General features: G+C 36.8%; 2 protein-coding genes across 2 annotated transcripts; both read right to left on the reverse strand.

Annotated features, from left to right (window-relative positions):
* Positions 1–5,376, reverse strand: LOC108365285 (glutamyl aminopeptidase-like). Its single transcript, XM_017619276.1, has 11 exons — positions 4,685–5,376; positions 4,479–4,626; positions 4,143–4,407; positions 3,884–4,054; positions 3,559–3,656; positions 3,017–3,453; positions 1,497–1,582; positions 1,225–1,349; positions 816–1,093; positions 454–732; positions 1–370 (listed from the first exon to the last, which is right to left on the reverse strand). Exons 1-11 carry the CDS (start codon positions 5,374–5,376, stop codon positions 1–3), a joined length of 2,949 nt encoding a protein of 982 aa, XP_017474765.1.
* Positions 5,377–11,262: 5,886 nt separating this feature from the next.
* Positions 11,263–12,672, reverse strand: LOC108365286 (uncharacterized). Its single transcript, XM_017619277.1, has 2 exons — positions 11,724–12,672; positions 11,263–11,588 (listed from the first exon to the last, which is right to left on the reverse strand). The coding sequence occupies exons 1-2, from the start codon at positions 12,670–12,672 to the stop codon at positions 11,263–11,265; spliced, it is 1,275 nt and encodes a 424-aa protein (XP_017474766.1).
* Between the last annotated feature and the right edge of the window lie 4,348 nt (positions 12,673–17,020).

The raw sequence follows: 17,020 nt of genomic DNA on the forward strand, positions 1-17,020 counted from the left end.
TCAAACGCTGTTCTCCTCCAACCATGCGCCAATCCTATTTTTATTATTCGATAGCCACACAATATTGTTCTTTACTGCCTCCAAAGCGCGTACACGTGCGGCTGCACCAGCACCAGCCTCTGGATATTTAGCAAAGAATTGCTCCATTTCCTCCAATTTGGTTTGCTTGTCGAAGCGTGCAGTGATTGTCGGAATCAAGTTGCCTAAAGTGCGTTCGTTGATGCCAAAGCGTTCAACCAATTGTGGCCATTGTTCGCGCACATAATCCCAGACGATGGATTCACCTACAGGATTGGCGGATATATATCCCAGACATGTGAAGTAGTCTTGACTGCGCACATTTTCCTCGGACCAAGCGAGATTCACATAACTAAGTAAAGTGAGGCGGAAACGAAGATAAAATTAGAGTAATTTATACAAACAAGCTTTTGTGTTTTTAAATGCATCACTAACTTGCTCAAAATCCATGGGACTTGCACTGCGGCAAGGCCGTACATCAATTTCGATTTTTCGTTAGCATCCGTTTCGGCAATAAAAAGTTGCCACATAGCTTGCCATGCATCCGCATTGCCAATCGCTGACATGCCGTAATAGTAGATGGTTTCACGTATATCTGCATGTGGGCGTGTGGTTGGCTCAGCAAGCCATGCTGTGAAGCGTGTGGCAGCCTCTTCTAAACAAGATTCTAAACCAAGCGAACAGGCGGCGCTGAGTATAGTTTGACGCAAGCGGCTGTTTAAGCAGTGAAGCAGTGTATAATTTTAGTTTACAATTTGTAGAAATTTCCAAAAAGTAGCATCACATTAATTACTCACTTTTCCAAATGATCCGTACCGACCGTCCATGTCACCTGCTCATAAATTGGCTGTATTAACGCAAGCGCATATTTCTTGTAATTCACATACGCTTCCGTGAACATTAACGAGCGCTTGAGTGTAGTCAATTTTGTGGCTGCCACACTCCAGGGCACATAGTCCGCCTCTTTGGACAAATAAGCAGTCATATCGAGTGCTATATCGTAGGAAAGTTGCGTGGCATCGGCCAATGAGAAGGCATCATTTAGAAGACTAGCGCGATCGCCAACGCTAAATGTCTGCAAAAGGATTACGTAATGAGTATCTAAGAGAAAGAAAACTCAATTCCTTATTAAAATGTTTGATCTTTAAAAAGAACCATCCACCAAGAACCAATTTTAAAAGGATTAGGCGATGAATATGAACTTACCTCGGGGTCTGTAAGTTCATCCGCCAAATTTTGCCACAGCTCATCGGGATAATTTACTCGATATAAACCAATTTGATCGTAGTTGAATTTGATCCATTGCACTGGGTTATCGAGGTTAATAAGAACTAAGTACATGAAATGAAAATGGAAACAAGAATTGTACAAAAAAGTCGATTTCAAAAAAACGTTTAATTTAGTGAAGCCCGCAACCGCAAAAATTTATCAAACTTAAGCAAATTTTAAATTATAGCATAGTTACATAGTATACTTACGTTCCGTTTCGTTATATAAGAACCATGCTCTTTGAATTTCCGCAGAGGAACTTGTTTTATAAGTAATTGGAATGGACCAGGTATAACTGATGGAAAAATAAAAAAGTATAAAATTAATTCCCAAAAGCTACACTGTGTAATTCCTCTACCAATGTACATATGTATGTAGATACTAGGGATGCCAATTTTTGTGAAATGCCTGTTTGACTACAATTAACAAAAGGCTTGAAACTATACTTTTAAAATTAGGCTAACGTAAACGGAACAGAAAGTTTTAAGAAATAGTTTAAGTTTAAGTGCAATAATAACAACACCTTTTAACCATACCCCTCTATCAACATGTATTTCGAGCCGCTCGAGGGACAAGCCCAAAATACAATAACGCAGTGGCAGTGACAGTGGCAGTTTTCGAAGTCAGCTGTTTTTTAGAAAGTGTGGTGTCCAATGAAGCGACTCACAATACAGCAGTGACAGCTAGCGGTGCTGCTCAGTTTAGCCCAAATTCTAAATTCATTGCCACTGCCTTCATCGCAGCAAACTTCGCATCTTGAATTTGACATAAATGAAATGCAGCCAACTTCTGTTTATGTCATTGAAGCTAAAAAGGCAACAACAAAAATGTAAACAAACAAAAGGGAATGTCAAAAAAAGCAGTCACTGACAACGCCGTAGTGTGTTTGCTGCGCTAGTGACTGCCAATATTAGCAGTAACAGCTGATTTTAAAAACTGTCACTGCCACTGCGCTACTTTATTTTGGGCTACAATACTAAAGGTGGTGGAGACTAGCTCTATTATTTAAAAAAGAAGCAAAGGAGAAAAGAGTAGGGTGCAAAGCGTGGATGAAAAGAAAAAAAAATTAAAATGTTCAACGTAGCCCAGCTCAGAAATTTCGTATCGAAATTTAAGCATTCTAAGAAGTCACCATATAAAATCCGTTAACTTTTACTATAAGAGATATACACCTGGAATTGTGTCAACTTATAACCGAGAATTTATTGCTTAAACAATTTTATTTAATCCAGCTCATACGGAATACCTTCATAGCCAAAAGTACCGATACGAGTAGGTATCGATATTTTTCGTGTATCGATACTTTATTACGATACTACTTTCAAGTAAAGGTATCGGTACCTGCATGGTATCGTTTCATCCCTAGTTGTCGTTCGTTTTTTACAAAAACAGAAGACACTGTTGTTTGGTTTGTATTTTTGTTTATCAAATACCAAGGACAAAAAATTTACTTCTACAAGTACGAAAAACGACATTTGGCAACATAAACTGATCACATTACCTATAGCGCGTTTTGTAAAAATTTCATAGCTGTATCGATTAACAATAGCTCATTGGAAGAAAATAAAAAAAATCATCTTTACTATGGGAATGTATCTAAATTCAAAACTTTGAAACCGTTATGCTCGAGTTTTTGGTTTTATGAGATGTGACGTCATTTATGCAAAACCGCGATATTTATACTGAAAACACAACTATACTCTCCAACATGAAATAAATCGATACTTACTTGTACGGCGAATCATCGTATATGCCAGAATAGTCTTCAGGATTCGAAAAGAAGCGCCGTTGGGTTAGACGATACTGCGTCGTTGTTAGCTGCTCAACGTCAACAACAGGGAAACCCATTTGCATGGTCCATGTATTCAATATCGATTTCACATCAATGCCCAAATTCAATTTTTCAATCTCGTTTACAAAGTCTTCAGTCACAGCATTACTGAACTTGAACTCATTTAAGTAATTTGTGACGGCCGTTTGAAAATTCTCAGCACCAATGAAGTCCTCCAACATGCGTATCAAAGAACCACCTTTGCCATAAGTAATTGTATCAAATATTTCCGTTATCTGAGCGGGACTCTCTACAGTCTGTATGATTGGATGTGAGCCTAAAGTGGCATCGAGTGTGAGCACGGGGTGTAAACGGGTTACAATGAATTGGTCAAGCTATGGAATAATGAGAAAAGGACTTTCAACCAACTTTTTCTTAATATTCATAATATGAGATTTTAACTATATAAGTAGATAATTAGTTATACAATCTTAACTGACCATATTCCATGCTGGAAAGATAGCGTTTACGCCTTTGTTTTCAATATATCTAGCAAAGCCTTCATTGAGCCATAAATCATTCCACCAGTCCATTGTCACTGCAAGTAGTTAAATAGTACTCAGTATTAGTAAATATGTATTGGTATTATAAAGATTATTAAACGCATTTTATGAGCCACATAAATACATGTATAGATAGCGATAAGATAACTAACTATTTAGTTAGAAACTGAAACTAGATTTGATAAACTATTTGTATCAGATGCATATCTTTATAGGCCAATGGCTGCTTGTTAATTACTATTTTGTACTTCCGTTAACTAACCCAAATTTCCAAACCACATGTGTGCAAATTCGTGAGCAATTACTAGTGCCACACTTTGTTTGTTCGCCGTTGAACTTTCATTTTCATCATAGAGCAGAGCAGTTTCTCGGTATGTCACAAGGCCCCAATGTTCCATTGCACCAGACACAAAATCCGGTATGGCGGCCATATCTGTACGAGGACAACAAAATATATGAAAACGTTACTATGAACAAATTATTTATATTTCTCGATGTATATATGTAGCACCCTAACTTACCCATTTTAGGCAACGGATACTCGATTTGGAAATACTGTATGTAATATTCTAAAACTCCTTTGCCAACTTCCAGCGAAAAATCGACTTTATCAAGCTGTTCTGGAGTCGCAAAAGCGCGCAAAGTAAAAGGTTCACCAATTCCATTTGTATTGATCGTAGTCGATTTGTTTGCAAAGTCCGAAACAATAAAACAGGCCAAGTAAGTGCTCATCGGCACGCTCTGATTGAAGAAGACCTCTACGTAGTTACCTTGATTAGACTCGCGCTAGTTGCGAAATAAAATATAGAAAACATTTTTGGTGTTCAAAAAAAAGGAAAGTAAAACACTCTCCCTACCGAAATATCCATATTGGAGAGCGCATGGTAATCACCTTCCTTGGGATACACTAAAGTGATTAAGAAAGTTGCTTTCATGGCTGGCTCATCGAAACAGGGGAAAGCCTGACGCGCATAAGTCGGCTCAAACTTAGAGGTGGCAATAACTCTGTTGAATAGAATGTTGAGAAATAAATCAAAATTTCAATGCTAATTTAGCTGCTCACTTCTTGCTACCATCCACTTTGGTGTACGATGAACTGTAAAGCCCCACAATTTGCCCATCCATATTACCCTCGAACAATATGCCAACATTAAAAGCCCGCGCTGCTGGTAATTCCTCACTCAACTCCACCACCAAGAACTCACGTACCGTATCGAGGTAGAAGTTCTTCACAAACAAAGTTGGATTATTGGTACCGGTTAGATAGACATTATTTATAGTCAGTTTGCTGGCATGCAGCACAATTTGGTTGATGGCTCTCGTCGTGTTCACACGAATCAATATTTGGCCAGTAAAGTTACCCGTATCAATTTCAGGATGTAGATAAAGATCATAGCTGATTGGGTAAATGCTGTCGGGAAGCCGGTAACTCACAACTTCTGGTGTTGGTGTTGTAGTCTCCGGCAGCGCAGTGGTTGTTGTGGATGTGGCAACTGTTGGCGCTGTAGTTGTTGTGGATGTGGCAACTGTTGGCGCTGTAGCAGTGGTCGCAATAGTGGTGGTAGTGCCAGCAGTTACAGTGGTCGTACCAGCCGTAGCGGTAGTAGTGTTTTCCAACTGATCCAATATATCGCGTACATCGTCTAGCTCAGCCTGCAGATTCGCCTTCTGAACAGCCAACACAATTGTGGACACCGTGAAGGCAGTAAGGGATATGCCCAAACAAATGGCTACTACTTTTGCCGTTATTATCATTTCTCGGGCACTTATGTGATATGTATTGGCGAGGAATATTTAACCGCATTCGCCGTTGTTCACACTAGAACTGTTCAAATAAGATGGAATAATTTTATTTGGCGATTTTACGTGCCGCTATTATAAGGATTATCTTATCTAATCGCGAATTTTTGTGCATTGTAAATCGATTTTGATAATGTAGATAATTATGCATTTATGTGATTAAAGGAATGGGAAGCGTGTAACTATATAAACGTATATGTATATTAGTCATTAATTAGCAGGTGATTAATAGTTTTATAAGCAGTTATGTGTATATATGTATATGTATCTTATTACTTTAAACGAGCATATATAACGGGTGATTTTTTTGAGGTTAGGATTTTCATGCATTAGTATTTGACAGATCACGTGGGATTTCAGACATGGTGTCAAAGAGAAAGATGCTCAGTATGCTTTGACATTTCATCATGAATAGACTTACTAACGAGCAACGCTTGCAAATCATTGAATTTTATTACCAAAATCAGTGTTCGGTTCGCTTTACGTCCGATTTATGGTCTACATAATCGACCAAGTGAGCAAACAATTAATGCGATTGTGACCAAGTTTCGCACTCAGTTTACTTTATTGGACATTAAACCAACCACACGAATGCGTACAGTGCGTACAGAAGAGAATATTGCGTCTGTTTCTGAGAGTGTTGCTGAAGACCGTGAAATGTCGATTCGTCGCCGTTCGCAGCAATTGGGTTTGCGAAACACATTTCGAACCGAACACTGATTTTGGTAATAAAATTCAATGATTTGCAAGCGTTGCTCGTTAGTAAGTCTATTCATGATGAAATGTCAAAGCATACTGAGCATCTTTCTCTTTGACACCATGTCTGAAATCCCACGTGATCTGTCAAATACTAATGCATGAAAATCCTAACCTCAAAAAAATCACCCGTTATATATATCGTCGTTTAAAGTACAAAACTACGCATCAACAAAATGCAAACCCGGCAAATGTCGGTACAAATTTTTTTTATATATTTCCAAAATGTATTTTTTAAAACTATCCAAATGGCCAGTATTTGGTACCCACACCTTGAAAACTTAAAAAAGCCGAGCAAAGCTAGGTTAACTGGGTACTGTATATATACATAAGTGCATAGAAATATATGCATATAAGTTTTTATATACTTGTTTGTAGAGAATGATTCCACATAGTTCTCAATGAATTCTAAAGTTTTCTAATCTACTAATTTAAAAATTAAAAAATTAAGTCCCAAACGCTGACAACACGCTGAAATGCTCGTGTTTTAAAATCTCTCCATTTTTATACCATAACTTTGTATTTACAAAAACATTAACAGGTCGTTACGTATGCTAACGACCTTGCGATGGTTGTGAGAGGAAAATTTCCGCACACAGGTAAACGAACTTGCAAGAAAGTTCACATACTTGCAAGCTCATTTTAAGCGATCTCTTAAACTAGCAAGTGATAATTGGGCTGGTCTCAACAGTTGCAGCAATATGACAGTTACGTGGCCAAATTGAGATAAAAAGGGGTCAACATATCTCGTGCTGAGCAGAGCGGACCTAGCAGCAGCCGTGGGTCTTATAATAGACCATGTTGCCATCGGAAGGCACGCGGAGAGGTGCCAACCTCTCTATAACGACTTATGCAGAAGCCAGAAGAGCCAGAGACATTGTGGCACCTGTTAAGCGAATGCCCCGCTCTTTTTAAAAGAAAATGAAAGCTCATGGATTCTGGATATTTCGAAGACCAACCTACATATCCAAGATAGGCATATGACAACTTTCCTACGGCCTAAATGTGCTGGCGGGGTCACTGGCGGCCACTTCAACTTAACTTAACCTAACCTATTCTTAATAGACACCGATACGAATATATGCTATAGATTTGAACTCAAACGGCTCACAATTTTTTGAGTATGTAAACGACATATCTACCAGCTGACACCCACGGTCTTTTTACTTATACACGATTTTCTAACTTTCGTCACCCGGTACGTAATCATCTTTCCAGAACAAGTCTCTTTTTTCATCATGACTCAGATACTTTGCTCTCAATATAAATGATAGATTATTGAAGAAATTTGTTTTAATTCGAAATAAAATTGAGTTTTGAACCATTATGCGTAATTTCAAATGTTCTATAAACTTCTCAGTATATCACGAAGATCATGTGGTTTTACATTATTTTTAGTAATTCATTACAACACTAATTTCTTTTCAAATCCTTCAACTTGAACCACTCATCAAATACCAACATACGAGTAATTACTCGAGGATACTCTGAAATAGATTCATAAAACATTATAGACTATCCCTGAAGGACCTTATTTATGTATGTACATATATTGAAAAGTAAAATTAGATAGTAAAGCAAGGGTCACACAATTTGCACATTTGTACATACTGGTAATCACAGAGTGATGTTGTCCAAAAATTTTTATCGAGAGTGGATTCAGCTTAGTAAAAAAATTTCCAAACAAGTGCTCTCTGTAACTGCCAAAATGTACAAAGGTATAAATCGTCTGAACCCCGCTTTAGACTATATTTTCAAACCGTATGGGTCTGCAAACATCTGCATTTTTTTTAATTTTCGCAGAGGTAATTTAAAGTTAATTGTTTCATAAACTAAGTCCATTAACCAAAGTTATTTTTTATTGATAACACAAAAAAAACTTATATGACTTACCTTTGCGTACTTTTCCCATAATGTACACACAATAAATCCAGTGGTGTCCCATAAAAAAACTAGTATTTTCCAAATAGTAACACGAGACATATACATATATATATGCTACATACAGTGACTTTACGGGTAGATATATTTCGATCACGGTTCTCATTTAAAAAAGTAAAATATTTCTTATAGACAATTTTCGCTGATTCGTGTAGCGTATTCTTTCAACTATTAGATTAACATGATTCTAGACCACAGTGCGACGTGGAGAAGAACAGTCGATAGAGAAGCGGAGCAACTCAGCTTAAGGTGCAAGGAGCTCAAAGCGATTGGCACCAACAGACCCAGATGGTGCTATGCCCCGCTTGAGATCAAAGAAAACGAAGAGAGAATAATGGAATATACTAGTTTTATAAAAAGATGAACATGGTCAACATAGACACTACTGGCTATGGATCTATCCCAAGGACATTGGTCCAAAAAGGCTTGTCCTTGGACAATACCCAAGTGAAGATCAGAGCTGTAAGAGGCTACCCGCAGGTTGGGGTCATTTCTCCCGTTCTGTGACCACTTGGCGTGGACGGGCTCTCAATCGCACTATGCGGGTTTCGTTACGCTGTTGACTTATGCATCCATAGCATGGTGGTAAATATAAAACAATGCAAAAAAACTGCCATACTTCGCCTTAACAAACTGCAAAGATTGGCATATCTATCGGTCACTGGATCAATAAGAAGACGTTCAACTGCGGCTCTAGAGTCCTTTCTAGGATGGACTCCTCTCCATAGTTTTACCCATTAAACAACAGCCACGAATGAGCTGCAACTTCGACTATCCAATGACGGCTTCTTCGCAAAGAAGCCTCACGCAGTTATTGTTGGGAAGATACTATAGTTAAAAATATGCGGAATCTCTGATTCTATGGTTAGAGCGATTTGCTTTGGCAGAAAGTTCCAAGTTATAGTCCCCGATCGCGATGATTGTGCAAATGCACTTGATCCCAGATACCTACATTGGTACACAGATGGTTCAAAGATGGAGAACATAGCAGATGCAGGTTTTTTTGTACCTAGGATCAATTGCAGTTTACATTGGCAAATAGCCCACTGTGTTTCAGGCTGAAATATAGTCACAATTTTGAACTTCTCAAATGAGAGATAAAATTGGCGCAGTTTTTTTTTTGTATAGGCTCAGACCAAGAGACGAGTGCACTGATAAGTAAGAAGAAAACATGTTAAACTGATCGTTGTGGATTCAGCCTCTAGTCGCGATCAAACAAATTTGAAAAAAAACCGTCCAACATTTACAATACTAAGCAGACCAACCGTCCTTCACTGAGAAGGATTGTCTTCCTCAAACGTGATTTCTCCTCAAAAATATTCCTCTGTCCTCCTTTTCAGGAAAAATATCCTACTTTTTCTCCTTTTCAAGTTGTATAGCATTGATGAAAGTTTCAAAAAATTTCCTTTAGAATATTAATACATATTTTCTAATCGTACGCAATCATTGTATTTAAAAAGGCATTTACATTGTTCAACTTTCAGTAAAATGATGTAAACTTTTGATTCAACTAACCGCCTGTGAAAATTGAACTGTGTAAACGGCCTTTAGCCTAATTCAACCATAGGTTTGTTCCACACGACCCCGCGGGATCCCAAAACAACCCAGAAAGCGTTTCTCACGCTACAAAAGTAGGAAACAAAGAACGAGTACGTTCCACTTTTGGATCGCAAAAGTCTTCTTTGAGCCCGAAACAGCCCAGACTTTTTTTCCGGGCACAAATGTGCAAAAAGTCAAATTGCCATAACAGCTGTTGTGGAAATGGAAAACGCCACAGAAAGCGTCTGGAACAAAGCTAATATTTAATACGGCTTTCCCACGGCGCCCCAATTACGTAGTTCACACTCTCAATCGTAATTCGCACTCCAATTACCCTTCAAATTACGTAATTCGTGATACAAAATTTTGACAGCGAATTACCACATTTGATAGTAATTCAGTTCCAATTACCATGCGAATTACGAACAAATCGCTGTCATCTCTAATTTTCATTGGAAATTTATCGAAACCAGTTCACAAATCAAAACTGGCACTCTTTCTAAGTACGAAAAGTAAAGTTTATACATGTATACATCACCAACTTATTGAGGAAACTTTAACATTTTTAACGATAACTTATATTTTGCCTACATTTCCAAGCGAAGAAAAAACTAAACGCAGAGATAGAGAACTGTCAAATCGAATAAATGAGAATGGGATAATTCGCGATCGAAGCGAACACAATAATTCACGGTGCCGTTGGAAAGCCGTATTACCCTCTACAACACTGAAAGACTAGCTAATGGCGCGTCTTCACAGGCGAAAATTATTGCCTACTATGTGTCATTTTGTTTGCCAAATATGTAAGTGTTTTCCGGAAAATTTTGCCACTTATTCTCATTACTTTAAACGAGTAATTCTTGTGCATATTTATATATATTAGGGTGATCCAAAATAATTAAGGTAGCGAAATTATGAACTTAAAATTAACTAGTTGCTGAGAATGAAATTCTCCCACTTGGAAAACTTTTTTTAAATTTTAAAACGTGTCGGTGGGCGTTTGAAATTTTCTATGTAAATAAAATTAAAAAAAAAAGTTTGTTTCATTAAAAATGTCATAACCTTTGAACCGTTAATAAAAGTTATAGAAAAGGTATACATGTTTTTTTCTGGGCATATTCTTGTAGGACAATACATAAATTATCTAAATAAATTATCTAAAAAATTACCCTGAAGTAGGTTGTTTTAGAGACGATTAAGAGTATTAAATACGTTAATGAAATTTCTTTTGCAAATAATACAATGACAAATAAATAATAGTCAAAGCTTGTTAATATGTGGCGGACTTATAATTATGCAACGCAGTATACTACTAACTTGTTTGACTTGTGTTTAAATAAATTTTGAACTGTTAATTCGGTATTTATGTGTTAAAATTAATATAAACAAATTTTGTGTTTTTAATGTGGATAATTTGTCCTCCTGGAGTGTTGAAAAATTCTGGTCACCTTAACAATAGACACCCACTCACTCGCACTTGATACTTACTTATTTGAATCATTTTAAACCCATTCAATTGAAATCACTCCACGCCCCTTGATTGCTTTTAATGCCCATTTCATTAACAACAAAATTTAAAAACACACAAATTTTAGTCACTTCATATCAATTAATCCAAGCCGCCGGTTTTCCCTCCACACGATAGCCATTATATGCCGCTGACGAGGAAGCCACCGCCGCCAACTCCGATCGCCGACTAGGTTCACCAGCCCAATACGACGGCGCCACTTCGTATGATTGCACCGCTTTATTGCTATTCCTAATCGCCGATAGAATGAGTAGGAATATAGCTAGTTTACCAATCAGTATCGATTTCACCAGCAACAATTTCAACTTAGTAACCAGAAATGGCACAATGGCAGATTGTATAAGGAATGGCAGCACGAAAAGTGGCAACACCTTAGTGACCATATCATATTTCTTGCCGCGACCTAATCAAAAGAGCAAGCAAACGATGGCATATTTCAATATTTGTATAATTTTTTGTTTATTTCATACATATTTCGTTGATATTCGTATTTTGCGAAATTAAATGAAGTAAAATGTTAGCCGATTGCGCCACTTACCTTCCTCCGAATTATCGCTCAACCAGCGTCCGCGCATTATTTCACGCAGGTTATCGCCATCCAAATTGACATTTACGATATCGTTCAGCATATCAAAGCTCACATTTACGCCAGGTCCGATTGCGTAGCGATAATGCTTATCGTCGTCGCTGAGCTGCACGTCGAGTGCGGAGTGTACGCTGTTAAGTGGCAGCTGCTGCATGCTGTTAGTGTTGTTGTTACTATCGCTTGCGTTATCAGCATTTATATTTGCATTGTTAAAGTGTGTATTTATTTTTGTATGCTTTCCACTCGACTGCGCGCGATGATATTTACGTTTGCGCTTACGTAGCTTTGCTTTTAATAACAGCTTGAGTGCTTCAGTTTCGAGTGCGGGTGGCGGAATGGGCGTCGGCTCAGCAATGGCGGCCAACGAAGTTTGGTTCTTAAGTCTTTCGTTTGCTACAGTCACTGCTGTGCCTGGTGCCGCTGTGGCTTTCGAAGTGCTCACGTGCCGCGTGTAGGCGTTAGCAGCAGCATTTAAGCGTTCAATTAATCTTTTTTTGTACTCAGCTGAGGTTCCATTACCCATGTATGTGCTCCTGTAGCTCTTATAAATACCACTAAACACATTTTTTAACGGTCGCTCAGCGTCGTTGCTATGCGTGGGCTGCAACAATTGTTTGTGCGCTTCTTTGTAGTCATCGTTGTCATAATTTTCGGCAATGCTACGTCCTCTTGATGCTTTTGCGCTTATTGGCAGTGTTGTTGTTGTTATTGCTGTGAGGGCGTCATTATCAGTTGTGATACTTGTTGCAGCCTCATCATTTGCATTTTCAGTCGCAAGCGCAAGATTTGTACTCGATTTGGTTTCACTAGTCTCTGTCTCAGCTTCAATGGCGCACAGAGTTTTCACATTTACATTCACAAACACAAATAGCGTCAATAATATACGAAATTTCGCATACATTTTATTTTTTTTTTGGATTTTATTAAAAATTCAAGCGCGTACCCGTCTGCCGCCTAATGTACCAACAACCGTTGCCAATTTTTTTACGTCTTGTCACTCCAGATATCAACTTAGAAATGTGCTAGCCGCCGTAATGGTGTGCATTTTATTAACTCGCATCCGACAACATTGAACATTTCGCATCCAGCGAGTTTCATGGGAAAGCAGCAAGCAACACGTTCACCCAAATAGCGCTTCACAACTGGTGATTCTAGAATTTCCAGTCAACGTTAGCCAAGAATTCAATTAGTTAAGCCAATTTAAAAAAGTACAACAAGATGCGGCACAAACTAGCTTCATGAAGATTGCTAGCCAATTATTTGCAACGAGGCATGAATCTATGGCAAAGTGTCACTTGATGCAAAAGCACTTGTAGTTGGCCAACAAATTGACCGTATATATACTTTCATTCTAACTAGGTTCTCAAGCGAAATAATTCCATACAGCAGTGGCGGAGCAAGCACTACTGCTATTGCACTGATTTTTCCACTTTCTACTTGGCGTGCTTCGCTTTCCATACCAACCAGCCAGCCAGCGGCCAGCCTCTTGCAAAAAAAAGTGCCGCCTCAGAACCACGTTAGCTGTGTATCGATAACTGAATCCGATCGATATATGTCCATACGTACTTATTTGTGCGCCAAAAGTAGGTCTTCAATCTACATAACGTTGATGTGTGTGTACAGATCTACATAGATGAAGAGTAATAGAAACACAATATGCATCGAGCGCATCCGTTAGTGAGAAGAAATAAACACTTAACCCGTTTAAGGAGTGCAAAGAAAAGGCAAGCAACGATATGGCTTAGTTTGGGTGGGAGCAAACTTATTATGTACACCCACAGCATATTAGCTTACTAGGGATAAGTTTATGTAGCTGCAACATATTAACATCTATCAGACATAAATTTCGTAACTGTTCATTTGGCGATTCTACCGAAACGTTTGTTTCAAATTTGCTTGAAAATTATTCGTTTAAACATTTCCGTGTTCGTGAAAAATTGTTGTTGCAATTTGAGTAGTTTTCGCATTTGAAATTCAACTTTTTAATAAAGATAAATGTGCAAACGAAAAACGAAATGATGAAGGAAAAATTTAAGATAAAGACGAAAATGAAAACAGTAAGAATACAAAATGCGCGTGCGAAGACAGGATAAAAATCAAAATATATCCAGTCATCACAAATTTATGTACAGAAAGTTATCTAAATATATCGGATTATCCATGTTTATTGAGTTATCGTAATGTATCGAGTTATTCAATTTGATAAATGTTTATAAGGCGTTTCGAAATTTATCGAGACACAGAAATTTAGTTGTCGAAATGTACCGATAGTTATCGCGTTACAAAAATGTATCAAGTTAATGAAATTTTTTTTTTATAATATTTGTTGAATGAAACCCTATCGCGTAATTATCGAGTTACCGAAATTTATCGAGTCGTGTTGTATCAAGTTCTTTCAAATTATCGAGTTATCGATGGTTCTTGATTGGTCGAAATTTGTAGTTATCGAAATTTGTTGGTTTATGGAATCGAATTTTTTTTTGAATTTTTTATGTATATCGCGTTATCTAGACTTATAGAATTACTTGAATTTATCGAGTTATTGCTTTTTATCGAATTACCAGAGTGTATCAAGTTATCGAAATTCGACGAACGGATATGGAAATTTGTGGAGCTATCCAAATCGAGTTATCGATATATACATATCAATATGTAAATTTTTAATTTTCGATGTTTGTATAGTTTAATTTTAAAATTCACCGAACTATCAGTATGTATCGAATTGTCGAAGTTTATCGACTAACCGAAATGTATCGAGTTATCCAAATAGAGTTTTTTAAATTTGTCCAGCTATCGAGATACATAGTGCCCCATCCTTCCCCTGTCACCCCAATTGAAAATTGTGTTAAATCCTGGTCCGAATTGTCCCCATTCCGTTATTTGACTTCCACCCGAAACATCTTTTCTTTCCAGCGTACACAGTTTCCAATCATTCGCGCTTTTTGTATGACCGGCATTTTCTCATCAATTGTATGCTTCGTTTATTTGCTTGCGGGTCTAAAGAAAATTCTACAAAATTCTTCAAAAAGCCGAAAAAGTTGAATGTTTGAAAAAATAAAAGTTATAACTTTTCTGGTTGGCTTTTTACTAGTTCTAGAGTTTCTGAAATGGAAATAAAAGTTCAGCAAAATTATGCGTTAAAAAATCAAAAAGGTAAAAAAAATGATGCTTGCAAAAAATTAAAATTAAAACAATTCTGATTAGGTTTTCAATAGTTCTCGAATTTCGGAAAAGGAAAAAGAAAAATTTTCAAAAATACGGGGAAAATTTTTTTTTCAAAAATGTTACAAAGTTTAATATTAAAAAAAAAAATAGCTACAGGAAAAGAAAAAAATTCTACAAAATTAAAAAAAAAAAAAATTTCCAAGGTAAAAAAAATTATCAAAACTGTTCTGCTCTTTCATAGCTCCTTTTCAAAAACTATTGAAAATCTAGTTAGAACAGTTTTTTTTCTTTTTTCCACATTCCGTATGCCAACTTCACAGACATGCGCTAAGAACACTTGGTAATGGAGGCGACAAATAACTGTGAGCGAAACTTTACGATGGGCATCCCACCAGTTAAAACTTTCTGTTATATATATTTGTTTTATTGCGGTGCAAGGATGATTATTTTTTGAGAATAACAACGGGGCTGCCAATTGAGGATGTATCCATCTCACTTTCATCGTCAATTGAAATATGCGTAAAATAATTTCGAATCTGATCTATTTCGCAATAATATGGGCGTTAGTTAGATATTATGAAAAATTATTAGTAAATAAATAAAAGTATCTAAATAGACAAAATAAGTATTTGTTGTTCGTTGAAGACAGTCGCTTTCAAAAGCGCAGTACATGGTTAACGTCAGCGTCAAAGCGAGCGCATCGGAGACAGCTGAGCGGCCCTTATGGCATTGACGTTCTTTACAACAAAGTCGAAGTTCACTAAGAGGAAAAATAAAAATTCATAATAGTTTTTTTCTTTCGAATGTCGATTTTAGAACCAGTTTGGAACTATAGAATTTAAGACTAGTTCGAAACTATCGAAAAAGAGAGTCAGCGGGGGGCAATTGACACTTCGCCAATTCAGAACTAGAGATTATCCCCAAAGGATGCTTATGTGTGTGTACACGTGTTCATCAACAAAACAATTTTATTTAGCCTAATTAATAACTTAGTTTTCAATAGAGTTAAAAATGTGATTCAACCTTGCATTGGGTATAAAATTTAAAAATCTGCAGCGGATTCACCTGCTTTTTATTGTTCCATTTTTTTCACATAAAGAGCTACCGAAGATCTTGAGTAAGCTATTGGAAAGCAATTCAATTGATGATTTGTTAATGCCTACACTATTTTCATTCAGATTTGCATAAAAAACATATATGTAGTGAGTATATAGTCAGTAGCTTATTGCTTTTTACCATTGATGAGCAATCAGTGTTGGCGGAAAATGCAGAGTAAAAGCTTTCATTTGTGCCGCAATAACTATGGTTTTCACCACTAAATATGTATAAATAAAATAATTGGCTGTAAAATATTTTGATGAACGGCATTGATATGTATGTGCATAGACACATCCGCTTGACAGTTACGGACTTAAATAGTTGTTCATGCACAATGGCATACAAACAAATTTAATAAAAAAAACAACTTGTCGAGTATATTTGTTAAAACGAACTATGCATTTATGGGCCCGCATATCAAATGAATGACATGTGCCGCTGTGCTGATCTATGCATAATAATGTAAACCCTCGTATATAGGTATGAATATTTTAGTTAAGTACACGCACTTAATCCAATGAAAGGAAAATTAATTTTCACTGCATGTACATATTTATTCTATGCGAACACTTGAAAGTAAAAATGGAATTTAAGTATTTGGTAATTTTTAAACTGGACATAATTTCTTTGGCTATTTGCATACTTAAGGGACTTTTTTTTTAGTTCCACAAATATTGGTGGTGCGAGTATGTAATATAATAACCAAAACTTTGATAAAAATCCTTCGCCGTTTACAGTAAAAACCGCGCATAATTGACCACACAAGAAATACCCTGTTTTGAAATTACCATGAGGTATGCCGAGTTACAAATAATAAACATATGTATATCCATTTTTTAAATTACAGATAATTGTTATCCTGTTTTTACTTTTTAACCGACTTCGGAAATTTTTTTTTTTTTTTTTTTATGTATGTTACCGCATAACTTTGGACCACGTCAACCGATTTCGATAATTCTTTTTGCATCGGAAAGGTAGTGTCTCAG

The sequence above is a fragment of the Rhagoletis zephyria genome, unplaced genomic scaffold, assembly GCF_001687245.7.
Source record: "Rhagoletis zephyria isolate East Lansing unplaced genomic scaffold, Rhagoletis_zephyria_1.1 Rzeph_scaffold_01825, whole genome shotgun sequence".
NCBI classification, from domain to species: domain Eukaryota; kingdom Metazoa; phylum Arthropoda; class Insecta; order Diptera; family Tephritidae; genus Rhagoletis; species Rhagoletis zephyria.

Coding starts and splice junctions, on each gene's coding strand:
- LOC108365285 (XM_017619276.1), bottom strand. CDS start 5,376: ATGATAATAACGGCAAAAGTAGTAGCCATTTGTTTGGGCATATCCCTT. Junction 4,627..4,684: donor AAAGTGGATGGTAGCAAGAA/GTGAGCAGCTAA, acceptor TCTATTCAACAG/AGTTATTGCCACCTCTAAGT. Junction 4,055..4,142: donor GTATCCGTTGCCTAAAATGG/GTAAGTTAGGGT, acceptor GTCCTCGTACAG/ATATGGCCGCCATACCGGAT.
- LOC108365286 (XM_017619277.1), bottom strand. CDS start 12,672: ATGTATGCGAAATTTCGTATATTATTGACGCTATTTGTGTTTGTGAAT. Junction 11,589..11,723: donor GAGCGATAATTCGGAGGAAG/GTAAGTGGCGCA, acceptor TCTTTTGATTAG/GTCGCGGCAAGAAATATGAT.